Genomic DNA, 13,765 nt, shown 5'->3' on the forward strand with positions numbered 1-13,765 from the left:
AAAAAAAAAAAAAAAGCACTGACCCATGTCACTTTAGTTTTGTGTATTTCACTGTACATAAATTATATTTCAATATAATGCATTAAAAAAAAAACTTATGCTGCTTTTCAGACTTCAGCTCAAAGTAAAAGTTTATTTTGCTGTAACAAACTTAAAAGGAATTTGAGAAAACCTGAATTTAATTCTTTTGCTACTTTTTTGTTTGCAAGTGATCCCTCCCAGATGAGGCAATAGAGCCAAACTTCTTTAAAAGACCATTTAGTCGTTTTATCCATTAGTTACATAGTGTTCCATTGTTACATAGTACTATGTTACATAGTACACTACGAAATTCAGAATAGTATGGTGCTCACACTCCATGTTTTTGGAGTTCTAATTACACTGCAAACAGACTCTGTAATTAAAGGTTTGCTAACCCAGAGGAATGAGATTTTTCATTCTGACAGGTCACTGGGCTCTCTATAAATTCCCTCTTCCAGAAAATTAATTTCTCTGCCAAATAAGCAATATTTGTTGTTGTTGTTATGTGCCGTCGAGTCGGCCCCGACTCATAGAGACCCCTCCTTGGGTTTCCGAGGCAGTATCACTACGGAAGTAGGATTGCCCAACCTTCCTTCTGAGGAGTGGCTGTAACTACTATTACCTGTTGTCTTCAAGTCAATTCTGACTCACAGTGAACCTATAAGACAGTAGAACTGCCCCACAGTTTCCAATGCTGTAATTTTTACGGACGCAGACTGCCACATCTTTCTCCTGTGGAGCAGCTAGTGGGTTCAAACCAACCATTCAGTTAGCAGCCTAATGCTTAACCACACTACGCCATTAGGGCTTCATATATAAGCGTGCGTGTGTGTGTGTGTGTGTGTGTGTAATCAATCACAGGGTCTTAATGCAATGTTACTGCTTATATATGAAAAGTATCTTTATTCTAAAGGCCTGAGAAATTGTCCCCCTGGACAACGCATTTCCATATGCAATCTAGAAATGCATTTTTTGCCTCTGTTGTTTTCCAGTTTTGGATTTATTTCGTACACACACTCACTCCAAGTAACAAGAAAAATGGAAAGTCCAAGAAAGCTGAAGTGTTTTCAGGTAAGGGTTCTATCAACTCTCATGAATAGTAAGAAATTAAAAACTAAAACATGAATCCATTGTACACCACTGAGGGCTACCAAAATAACCTTAAAACATCTTTAAAAGAATTTGCTTTCGTAAGAGTTAAGAACTCATTAATTCAAAAATATGTAGAGCCTCTCATGTTGCAACAGTATGATCAGTTATGAGGGACTAAGTTATTCAACTAGTTTTTCAACTTAAAGTAATAATATAGCAGGAGATGAGATAAAACATGCACATACATAGCTATAATGCAAAGTATGAAGCAGAAACAGCCAACAAAGGAGCCATTTCCAAGCTGGGTGATTAGGCAACTTTTATAAAGACAGCACTCTGGCTGATCTCAAGGAATGAGGTTTGGTGCTTCCCCAATAAACCCATAATCTATGACTTGTGTGTGGCCACTGCAGTGAATTATCAAACCCAGCAGAAAGGTGGTGAGTGCTGCAGGAAGAATGGCTGGTGTCAGGGTTGGTGAAAGGGCTGGAGGGAAGCAGCATGTCTGGCCTCCTAGGAATAGGCCTTGGGCTATTGACAGTGATTCTGTCTTCTTCTTGTGGGGTTAGAGGAGGTCAGGAGATGCGGCCTCCTTGTCCCTTTGGCACAAGTGTTATTATTATGACACTTATTGAAGATGTACCATGTACCAATTTTCTATTTCTTTTCTCATTAAATCGCCTCAACAATCTCATGAAGTAGATACTATTCTAATGCCCATTTTACAGATAGGAAAACAGAGCCATGGGGCAATCTTCCTAACTAGCTACTAAGAACTAGGAGTAAAACCAGATTCAGACTCCCATGCTCTATTGGCATCCACTCCAACCAGATGTCTGTGTATAACTTTCTCTCTTTTTCCCCACGTAACTGTGAACATTTTGCACGTAGGATTTTAATTGATGGAAGAGAAGTGGAGCCATACTCCAGCTAGAAGGAAGCATATCAACTTCATACAGTGTCTAAGACTTTGACTGCTAACCAGAAGGTTAGTGGTTCAAACCTATCAGCTGCTCTGAAGATGGAGTAATCTACTTCTATAAAGATTTACCACCTAGAAACCCAAAAGGGGGTCACTATGATTTGGAATCTACTCAATGGCAGTGAGTTTGGCTTTTTGGTTTAGTTAGTCTTGGGTACACATTCACCCCTGAGTACCCAAGAGCATCTATGCAGGCTTTTCTCTGCCTCTCTCTCCACAAAACCCACCCCCTGCCCAGTACATAATGCCCAGGAAAACCAAAAATAAAACAAACCCACTGCCCATTCAGTACCCATTCCGACTTTACAGAGGCTTTTATAAATAAAGTCCCTCAGGGGACTTTTGTTTTCCATTCCTTCCTAGCTCAAAGCCTTAATCTTAAAAGTATTAAATTTGTCAATGTGAGAGAACAGTGCGAGATCTCACCCAAAAAGAGTTAACAGTCTTTTAGGCTACATTATTGAAAGTACAGGGTCTAGAAAAGTGAAGGTTACCAGTTCCACACCCAGCTTTGCAACTAATTCACTGAACATTAACTGAATAGCTCCTATGGATCAAGCACTGTGTAAAACACCAGAGACATCATTCTTTAGGATTTTCAGTGTTCAGTATGCATCTTCTTCATTTAATCCTCACAGTGAGCCACTCTCAGAAAAGTGTGCTCAGTTTATAAAAGTTTCTTCCAGGAATTTTCTGAAAGAGAAAAAATGTGTTTTGGAAGAAGGTATTACTAAAGTTGTTGCTTGACCCCTCAAGGTACCTACAGACTTTCCTTTCTACGGTTACTATGTGATTTTAAAACACAGCACCCATAATGAGATAGGAAATGAAAAAGCATCCATGGAAGTGAAAAGGTTAGGAAATAGTCATTTGGAAAAAGCTCAACACTTGCTGATGGGAAAAACTACACTTTCTTTTTAGTGCTACTAAAAGTCATGACCAGGAACAATCCTTAATTGCTGATGTTAGAGGGAGTTAAGATATAGGTTCTTAGCGTTCAACCTTTCCTAACATCAACTTCAGAGCTCACAAATATTTGCTATGATGATAAAGCAGAGCTATGCCTGAAGAAAGTGAAGCATTACTTGACATTGGAGGTGGAAAACTAGATAGGAAGCCAATACAAAATTGACGCAAAAGACGAAGTCTAAACTTGAGTTGTGGCAAGACATTTGTGAGGCATTGAGGAATAAGACTTCAATAAATACATGAGGATGAAAAATAATTCAAATATCTAGGCTTCAATTTTTAGAGGAAAAAAGGCTACAGATAGATACAGAAACCATGGGAGAATGTGCAGATAGAAGATAGCAGATGAGTTTAGTTTGATATAAGTGACTTTTAAGTGTCAACAAGGCATTCAGAAGGAGAAATTAGGGTCTGAGAGTTGAGGGATATAAAGAAGGAAAGATCATACATGTGAAAGTGTCTAGTACAAAGTCCAGATCCCCTACACCCTCTGCTTCAGTCAAACCAAACCATCTACAGTTCCCCAATAGAGGCAGCTCTCTCCCATCTCTGACTTCAAATAAGCTTTCCTATATCCTTCAGAATGTTCAGTATCATTTCCCCAAGCCCCACTCATATTCCACCAGGATGGTACCTGTGTCTTACTTCTCTCTCTATATATATATATACAGTTTCTAGCACCATGCCTAAAATAGTAGGCACTTGAAAGACTGACTGAAGGAACAGGCTTGGCAGATGCTCAACAAGCCCTGGAGGGACCTGTAACCTCTTAGAGGTGACTGCTGAAGAAATAAACTTGGATGGGATTTTGAAAGGAGAGAGAGGGAAAAAAAAAAACTAAACAGTCCTAAATATCATGACACATGTGCATCTAGGGAGCAGTTCCTGACAATGCTTCCCTGCTTCCTTCAGCCCCAAATACCTCATCTGTAACACAGGAATGATTACTCCCACCTCACAGGTTGTTGGGAGGATTAAATGTGATACCACATATAAAGCACCTAATATAATACCTGGTTCATAATAAACACTTAATGTTTTCTTTTCTCAACCCCAGCTGAAAATGTATTAGTGTCTGCTTCTTTTTTTTCCAAATTTAGCAAATGCCATATCCTGAAAGGCAACCCAGCCTAGAAAAACACGAGACATTAAAAAAACGAAAGCTAGTCTTGCTGGATGCTCTCCCTAGAGCCAAGTTCCTTAACCTCAACACTACTGACATTTTTGGCCAGATGATTCTTTGTTGGGGTGGTAGGGAGCTACCTTGTGCACTGTAGGATGTTTAGCAGCATCTGTAAATACTACCCAGTAGGGAGCAGTAGCACCTCCCCAGTTGTGACAACCAAAAATATCTCAAGACACTGCCAAATGCGCCCTGGCAGGCAAAATCTCTCCTGATTGAGAACAATTGTCCTTGATCTAATTGAATTTCTCACAAAGCCCTAAATCTTTCCTTGGCATCTACAAATTTATTTTATAAATTTATTTGTTCCCCATTAGCTGATTCTATACACTAAACTATGCTTGGATTTTATATAAGTCAATTCCTTAAGAGTTAACCAAAACTGACTGCTGTATAAAGCTTCGCTGAAAACACAGTTATCATTTATATATTTACATAAATATACATATATATATATATAAATATATATACGTATACATATATATGTTGTTGTTGTTGTTATGTGCCGTCGAGTCGGCCCCAACTCATAGCGACCCCTCCTTGGGTTTCCGAGGCAGTATCACTACAGAAGTAGGATTGCCCAACCTTCCTTCCGAGGAGTGGCTGGTGGGTTTGAACCGCCAGCCGTCTGGTTAGCAGGCAAGTGTCTTAGCCACTATGCTACCAGAGCTCATATATATATATATATATATCCTTGTAACAAAAGATGTACTTTAAGAACCTGGAAAACAATTATGACTTAATGTACTTGAATGGAAAATTCTCTATTGTATTTTCATTCAAAGAATATTATGGGAACATTCTCATCCTTGTTATACACAATGTAGACTGAGAACCAGGATAACTCTCTGGACTTCATGTACTTGCATGGGAGAATTCTTAGCTTGTCAGTCTAAGAATATATGAGGAACCTTTCTGTTTTCGTAACACAAGATGTAGTTTTAGACCAGGATTTGAAAAAGAAAAAAAAAAAAGTTAACCAAAACTGGTGGCTATTCCTTATCTGTCAGGTAAGTCATCACAGATAATGCAGTTCAATCAATCACTCAATTCATTATCACAATGTGACCCTTACAGCCAAACGAATATAACAATATAACGAAAGTAGGAACAGACAATCTAAAAAGGTCTTTGCACTAAATTAAGAGATTTGTCCCAGTACCCAACAGTGTCTAATCTTTTATTTTCATCTGCAAAAGAATTTAAGTTCATGTCTACAGGTTGTACTAAATTGATATTGTATGAGTTTTAGTTGCCTAAGGACTTTTACAAATTTAATAGGCATTAGTGACATATAAAATAACCATACATAAGAATTATTACACATCATATGCACATACATTGCATCAACATAAACAGTTACACACATTAACAAAAAACAGGAGACAAAGAAAAGAAACAAAAACTTAACAGTTCACTAGGGTTTTTTGTTTTGGTTTATTAGTAAATTGTTCAAAGTTAATAAGTATAGCATTACACTCTTGGAACCAGATTGCCTGAATTCAAATCCCAACCCTATCACTTACTAGACAGGTGAGCTTGACTGAGTTACTTAACCTCTCTTTGCCTGGTTCCTCTTGGGTAAAAGGGAAACCTTATAGTGTACACCTTATACCTTCTGGGGACTGAGTAAGTTTAAATGGGTAAGGTGCTGAAACAGTGCCTGGTATAAAAATACTTATATACTATTATTTAACATTATTTTTAAGGATGCATAAACATATCTTAGGTGGTTGTATAAAAGCTGTCACAGTACAGTGGAACATTGGTAAACTTGAACCTAGATGCCCTGGGTTCTTATTTCAATTCCATAACTAATTATTTCAATAGGCTTCAATTACCTCATCTGTAAAATGGAAGTAAGTCTTGCCTTTCTTAAACAGAGATGTCCAAGAGAATAGGAAAGCAAATGGATCAAATTGAGAAAATACAGCCACTGAGTGGATTCTGATTCATAGCAAACATACAGGACAGAGTCAAACTGTCCCATACTGTTTCCAAGGCTATAAATCTTTACAGAAGCCGACTCCCACGTCTTGTAAACTGCAATATTTTTCTCCCAGAGAAAAAGCCAGTTGGAACTACCGACCTCTGGGTTAGCAACTGAGTGCTATAAATCACTACACCACCAGGGCTCCAACATAACTATTATAGCCTTGGGTATCCTATGGGGCCATTCTACTCTGTCCTTTAGGGTGTCAGAATTTGACTCAACAGATTTAGAAGGTGGATCATAATAGATCTGCAAAAGATCATGAGTTGGTGCGGGACTGGGCAGTGTTTCATTCAGTTGTGCATGGGATGGCTATGAATCTGGGGCAACATATGGATAGCAGCTTACCGCAAGATAGGCAAAGTAATCCATTGAGGGTAGTAGGAATATAGCATTAGTGGAGATTTGATTACTCTGATAGTTAAGGCTATGTGTCAACTTGGCTGGGCCTAGTTTTGAGTAACTGGGCAGCTGGTTGTAGTAATTTCCCATGATGAGACTGGTAATCAACTCCATAGTGAAATCTACTAGAGCAGCCTTAGGGATGTGGTCTGCTTACAGTATGTAAGAAGTAGTTTTGAGGAAGCTTTTGGCACGCTTGAATCCTGCCTGTAGCCGAGTCATCACTCAGTAGCCTGCCATGTTGTCTGCTGATCTTGGGAATGTTAATGGACTTGAGTAAGTGGCCTGCCATGTGGTTTGATAAATTTGGGAAACTGTGCATTGTACTTGCCCACCTTGGGTTTGTCAGCCTCATCAGCCTGCAGCTGCCTGAGTAAAGAGACACCTCCCGACTCCAGTGGACCGGGAGCAAGAGGCAGAGCTGAAGCCCAAGGTCAAGAGGCTTTCAGGTAGCCTATAGAACTGGCACTTTGGACTTGGACTTCTAGATTCCTCAGCAGTAAGAAAATATACCCGTCTTTGTTCAGCCATCTCATTTGTGTTATTTTTCCTGTGGTTAGAGCAGCACAAGATGACCCAAACAATTACCCTCTACTCAAAAAAGCATGACCACAAAACCAGTTCCTTATGTGGTCCTTTCTTTTTTATGATGATTCTTCCTCAGGTGAAGGATAATGTTGGAAAAAATTAGGATTTGTCTGGTATTATCAGAAGTGTGCCATTGCTTTTAGATCAGCTGATACGTCCATTTTTAGATAGCAAAATCACTACCTTCCAACATACATTTCAAAATCATCAAGGACTGTGCATGCTGCATTTTATACTTATTAGGAAAGGACACGCTTATAAACAACATTCTATAAGTTAAAAATTGCAACCATAATCATATGTGAGGCAGGTGTTTAGAACAATAACAGTCTCCACTGTTGCCAAAAAGTGCAAAGAAAATAAATAAACATATAAATCTTTACTATCCATTTCACCCAAATGCCACCCCCACCATGCCTTGGAGACCGGTCTTCAAAGGTGCTGGCTTTCAGAGTGTGTGCGATGAGGAAGGTCAAGGCGCCCTTCCGCCACACTTTCCGGCAAATTCCCAATAATTCATTAGTAGCTGTCCTTTCCCCAGTGTAAAGCAGAAGCGAGGCCTCCTCCCTTGCTAGCCCCGGGGGAAGAGGAGGTGCATGTGTTTGGACTACGCCGGTTGGGTCCGGTCCTCCTGGGTCGCCCCAGCCTAGCCCGGGCAGGCTCACACGTGGAGCCCACAGCCAGCCAGCCAGCCGCTGGCTCGGCCCCAGGGTCGGCCGCTCCGATTGGCCAAGGGCTGCGGAGCTGGAGCCGCTCCGAAGCAAGCAGCAACTCAACCGACAAATTGGGCGGGTGCAGAGCAAGGTACGAGGGGTCGTGGCCACGCGGGCAGCTCCCGAAGCGGCTGGTCCAAAGCGCTGGCCCCAGGCAGGCAGCTGGGCACTACCCAGAACTGGGGCCTCGCAACCCCACGCGGGCCCTGGCCTGCGGCAGCCGCCGTCACCCTCCTCCCCACGTCGAGCAGCGCTCACCTCAGCGCTCGCGGAGCTTCCACCTTCAACCTTTTGGGCTTCGGCTCCCCATCTGCCGCTGCCATCTTCACGTTCACCCCACTTTAGTTCTGGAGTGCGCCCCACCCCCTCGGCTCGTTAGCTCCGCCCCCTCCCAGAATCACCGCCTTTTCCCCAAGCCACGCCCCTCTCGGCTCCTCCCAGTCCCTGCCTCTCTTATGCACAAACCATTGGCTGTTCCCCTCAGTTCCAACACCAATACCAATACCGGTCCAAGAGCGGATTGATTACCCAATAAGCAAGGTAAGCAGGGATTTACTTATGTTTATTTACTAATTATTTACTAATCTGTAGTTAACAGTTTCACATAGCTTTCACCAATTGCATGCTGCACGTTATAGTTACTAGGAAAGGATACCTTAATCAATGAAACCCATGTTCATTACAGATTAGTAAAAATAACACAAATAAACCCGTATTTACCTAGCTCACTAGGTAATCCCGTACTGTACCCGCCCCTTCTTGGCCCCGCCTCCCCGCCTGTAGGGGAATTCCAGACTGAAGTGAGGTTGCGGATGAGCGCCTGAGTTCAGATGGTGTGAAATCTCCATTTCTTCTAGATCCTGGGCGATCTAGAGGATTTAGATCTTAAACCACAAGAGACGTCTTTCTTCTCATTTAATGTCTTCCCGATTATTTAATCCTTCCAATACTGCAGAATTGGTGTCTTTGAAGCTATTAAGCAGGCAATCTATTGGGCACTACAGGGTCCTCACGGCCTTCTCAGCTGCCTTAGCTTCGGTCCGGAGAGGACCCGGCGCCGAATCTCTAACAGGCCCAGGTATCGGGGTGAGTGTGAGGGGCCAGGAGTCTGCGGCTGGGGACAGCTCGGAAAATGGGGACTATACCGAATAACTGGGACTGCGGATTCCAGTTTGGGCTGCAGGAGCGTCTCTGGTGTTTGTGGGGCGGAGCATCTCCTCCGCGGTCTCCCGGGCTTTCTTGCCAGCCAGGCCGGAAGGGAGAGGTGCATCTGCGGCCCAGTGTTTTCAGGCCCCCGGGCCCGGGAGGTTCAAGCTTATTAGGGTTCCTGTCACCCACACTGAGCTAGAGTACCAGCAGTTGAGATCTCAGCTCCAGGTTTCCGTTTGGAGAGCAATACCGCTGAGGGGGCTGAGCCGAAGTCCTACTGGTGGGTGGTGTCTGGTTGAGTCCTGGTTGGGAATATAGTGAGGGGGGTGTTGCAGTTTTTTTAGAAGGAGGTGACAGTACAGAAAAATGATGAGCTATGTAGCTGGTTGGATTTGGTGGATTTGAATTGAACCTGAAGCCTAAATGACTAAGAAGGTGGTGCCACTGTAAAATTAGGAGCGCTGACATGAAGAGAAAGAAGTTTGTAGAGAACAAATGATGTATTTAGGATATATCGAGTTTGAAACACTGCCTTAGATGTTAGAAAGGTTAGAAAACAAGCTTGGAAATTAAACCAGGAAGAAACTTGAAGGCAAGAACTAAGATAGGCGAAGGTATAATAAAGTAAGAGATTTTTCTTTTGGGGAAGGTTATCAGTTACTTGGAATGCTGTAAGGAACAAACGAGGAAGTTAAACTCTGAAAAAACACTGTCGGATTTGATGACTAAGAAGTCTTTGGGTTATTTGAGAGAGCGCTGCTTTAACAGTCAGTGACAGGGAGGAGAGATCCAAGAGGAAACTAATCCTTCATCATTTGGGGCAAGAAGCAAATGTTGGTGGAAAGGTGGGGAAGTTTTGGGGGTTTTGTTTGCTTCAAAGAATACAAGATGTAACGGTTTTAAAATAGAAAGCAAGTAGCCAATGTAATAGGATTGGAAACGCAAGAAGGAATAAGATCCCAGAAGAGAAGGAAAAGGAATCAAGATTACAAGTAGAAGGATTAACTTTGCAAAGAAAAAGAGAAACTGAGTTGAGATCCTAGGAAAAGTGAAATGTATGAGTGAAAGAACAATCGCAGAAAGCTTACATATATTTAGTGGGAAAGATGTCTTTTCAGCAAGGTTAGATTTTCTTACCGAAACTTCAGATTTTTGCAGTGTTTCTGAACGTTAAACCTAATATATTATTGGAGTTTGTTGCAGACTAAAGATTTTAAGTAGCCTAGTACTTTCTCAATTTGTGAGTAGCAGAAGGCATTTGCAGAGAAGTGATGCTCTCTCCCTCTACAAATACCCTTTCTCCTTTTACACAGGAAGTAGTCCTTGGATGGTGCAAAAGGTTTGTGCATCAGTACTAACTGAATGGTTGGTGGTTCAAACCCACCCAGCATCCCAATGGAAGAAGGGTCTGGTGATCTGCTTCTGTAAAGATTACAGCCAGAAAACCCAGTAGGCACAGTTCTCTTCTGTAACACATGGGGTCACCATGAATTGGAATCAACTCGGTGGCAGTGGGCTTATTACACAGAAAAAATAGAAGTCTCTTTATTCCTGTAACCAAACCTACAAACCTACCTTCTCAGGGTCCTCATTCTTTCAGTTACTCTCCACAAATCATCAGCCTTTCCCCCCCTCTACACACTCCTTCCCTTCAGCACTTAAAAACATTCTCAATTCATTTTATGAACTACTCCCATTTATTTTCTTTCTTTTTTCTTTTTTTTGGCTTTTCATCCTCTTCACACTAAACTTCTTAACTGCATCACCTACTCTTCTATCTCTATTTTTCCCAGTCCTTGCTGTTCTTAGCCATTGTAATCTGTCTTCTGTTTCCAGCATTCTGAACTACACTGAAACTACATATACCAAGATTGCCAATGTCTTTGTGGAAATTGCTTCTTGCAGGGTGAAAAAGTAGGCACTTCATGTATAAAGCACAGGTATACATGTGTACATAACAGATACGGAATTAAAATTTCATAAGGGAGAACTTTGGAGGGAGAGTTTCTAAAAGGGCCCTTTAAGGGGCAGCAGTGAAAAGATGGTTGAGAAACTGTTAAATCAACAGACGTTTTTCTGTTTCTCATATAGGTTGACCTCTTGGTGCCATTTAACATTAGAATCACACTGACACCCTCTGTTACTAAAACCCACCACCACCTTTTTTTGTTTGTTTGTTTTTCTTCTGCATCTTTAGCCACATCTTTTCAGCCTTTTTCAGTCCCACTTCCTTGGACCTGCTACTCGAATGTTGAAGTTCCTTCCATAAACTGCCTTCTTACTGAACACATTCTTTCTTTGTAGTTTTGTCTTCCTCATGATTACAGTTCTCTTGAACAGAAAATCCTCATTACTTACAAATCTGTCTCTGATCTAGGCATCTCTCCAAAGTACCAGATCTGGATATATAATAGTGATTTGAATAAATTTGGTTGTCTCAGAATTGGGTTAATTTATACAGGACTGGAGCTGAAATGTCTCATCTCTCTTAAACCCAGTTCACCTCTGCCTAATCTTTGCTCAAGCCTAAATGTTTCTCTGATCTTGTCATTTTTCTCCATTCTGTCTGTCAGCACCCTAGTTCAGGCCACCATCACAGTTCATCTTCTCAGTGATGTTACAACATCCAGTTCCCCTGTTAGCCAATTTCTGTAGTGCAATTAGTGTACTCTTTCTACAAATTTAAATCTTACCACAGCATTTCCCTGCAATCTTGGTTATCTAGTGCTTCTGTAATGGAAATAGCACAGTGGATGGCTTTAACAAACAAATTTTTGTCACTGTTGAGGAGGCTAGAAATCTGAATTCACGTTGCTGGCTGTAGGGGAAGGTGTTCTCTCTGTGTTGGCTCTGGAGGAAGGTCCTTATCTTTTTTAAGCCTCTGTTCCTGGGCATTCTTCATGTGGCTTGTTGTTACATGCTGTCGCGTCAAACCCGACTCACAGCAACCTCTCCTTGGGTTTCCAAGCCAGTATCACTACAGAAATAGATTGCCCAATCTTCCGAGGAGCTGCTGGTGGGTTTGAACCTCCAGCCTTCTGGTTAGCAGTCAAGTGCCTTAGGCAGTACGTGGCTTAGCATCTGTTTTTCCCCATCTCTCCTTTTTTTTATATCTAAAGGAGATTGATTCAAAACACACCCCACAGTAATCTTGCCTCATTAACATAACAAAGATAATCCAACCCCAAATGGAATTCTAACCATAGGCTTCAAACCAAAAACAACCAAATTCATTGCCATCAAGTTGATTCTGACTCATAGCTACCCCCATTGGATTTCCAAGGCTGTAAACCTTTCTGTAGTAGATTGCCTCATCTTCCTTCCAGGGAGCAGCTGGTGGTGGGTTTGAACCACTGACCTTCTGGTTAGCAGTCAAATGCCTTAGGCAGTGTGCCACCAGAGCTCCTTAACCACAGGCATTGTTGTTGTTATGTGCCGTCCAGTCGGACCCGACTCATAGCGACCCCTCCTTGGGTTTCCAAGGCAGTATCACTATGGAAGTAGATTGCCCCATCTTCCTTCCGAGAAGCGGCTGGTGGATTTGAACCGGCAGCCTTCTGGTTAGCAGTCAAGTGCCTTAGGCACTATGCTACCAGAGCTCTTAACCACAGGCATAGAGTTTAGAATTTCCAATACTTTTTTTTTTTTTTTTTTTTTGGAGGGGAGGGGTTTGGGGAAGGGCACAATTCAGTTCCTAACATTTACATATCCAAACTCAAAAGCTTTGCCATCTAGTAGATTCTAACTCATAGAGACCCCATAATACAGAGTAGAACTGCCCTATAGGGTTTCCAAAGCAGTAAATCTTTACAAAAGTACATGGCCACATATTCCTCCCTGGTGGCATAGTGATTAAGTAAGTACTTAGCTGCTAACCACAAAGTCGGTGCTTTGAATCTACCAGCTGCTCCCGGGAGAAAGACGTGGCAGTCTGCTTCTCTAAATATTACAACCTTGCAAACTTTATGGGGAAATTCCCTGCATGTTGGTGGTGGTGGTGGTATGTGCCATCGAGTCGGACCTGACTCATAGCGACCCCTCCTTGGGTTTCCTAGGCAGTATCACTATGGAAATAGATTGCCCAACCTTCCAAGGAGTGGCTGGTGGGTTTGAACTGCCAGCCTTCTGGTTAGCAGTCAAGTGTCTTAGGCACTACACTACCAGAGCTCCCAATTCCCTGCATAAACCATGCAAAATGACTTTACATTGAACTGAGGATAAAGTCCAAAATCTTTAGCATGGTCAGTAGTGCATTACATGAACCAGTCTGCTCACCTCTTCCATCTCCACTTGTATCTCACCAGTTCCCTCCACCTTCCAACTTGCTCTTTTATGCTGAATTTTTCTGTCTTGGGTTCTCTCGCACCTCTAAGCCTTGTGGATTCCTATAGCACTCTTGTATTTTCCCTGTTATAATAGGATTACATCTTATTGTAATTATTTGTATTCATTGCTGAACTCTGAGTACTTTAAGTGTAGGGATTCTGCTTTGTTCACCCCAATACCGAGCATATAAAAAGTATTCAAAACTATTTGTTGAATGAATAAATGGTTAATTATTGGGTGAAAATCTTTTTTTCATTCTGTCTCCTTGGATAGAGGCAATCTATACTTCTGTTTTGTTATTTATAGGAGGAATACATTTTCTTTTTTAGACACTATCTTCTAAGGAT

At 41.7% G+C, this 13,765-nt stretch overlaps 1 protein-coding gene across 1 annotated transcript in view; it reads right to left on the reverse strand.

Annotated features, from left to right (window-relative positions):
- The window catches only part of ADK (adenosine kinase), an 853,347-nt gene extending 844,556 nt beyond the window's left edge, over positions 1–8,791 (reverse strand). The window contains exons 1-2 of the mRNA XM_042780914.1: positions 8,693–8,791; positions 8,202–8,266 (exon numbers count right to left, since the gene is read on the reverse strand). Coding sequence (XP_042636848.1) covers positions 8,202–8,266; positions 8,693–8,791 — 164 coding nt within the window. The remainder of the gene's footprint in view (positions 1–8,201; positions 8,267–8,692) is intronic.
- Positions 8,792–13,765: the final 4,974 nt, after the last annotated feature.

Source organism: Orycteropus afer, unplaced genomic scaffold, assembly GCF_000298275.1.
Source record: "Orycteropus afer afer isolate SDZICR_OR568_19922 unplaced genomic scaffold, OryAfe1.0 scaffold00070, whole genome shotgun sequence".
In the NCBI taxonomy this organism is placed as follows: domain Eukaryota; kingdom Metazoa; phylum Chordata; class Mammalia; order Tubulidentata; family Orycteropodidae; genus Orycteropus; species Orycteropus afer.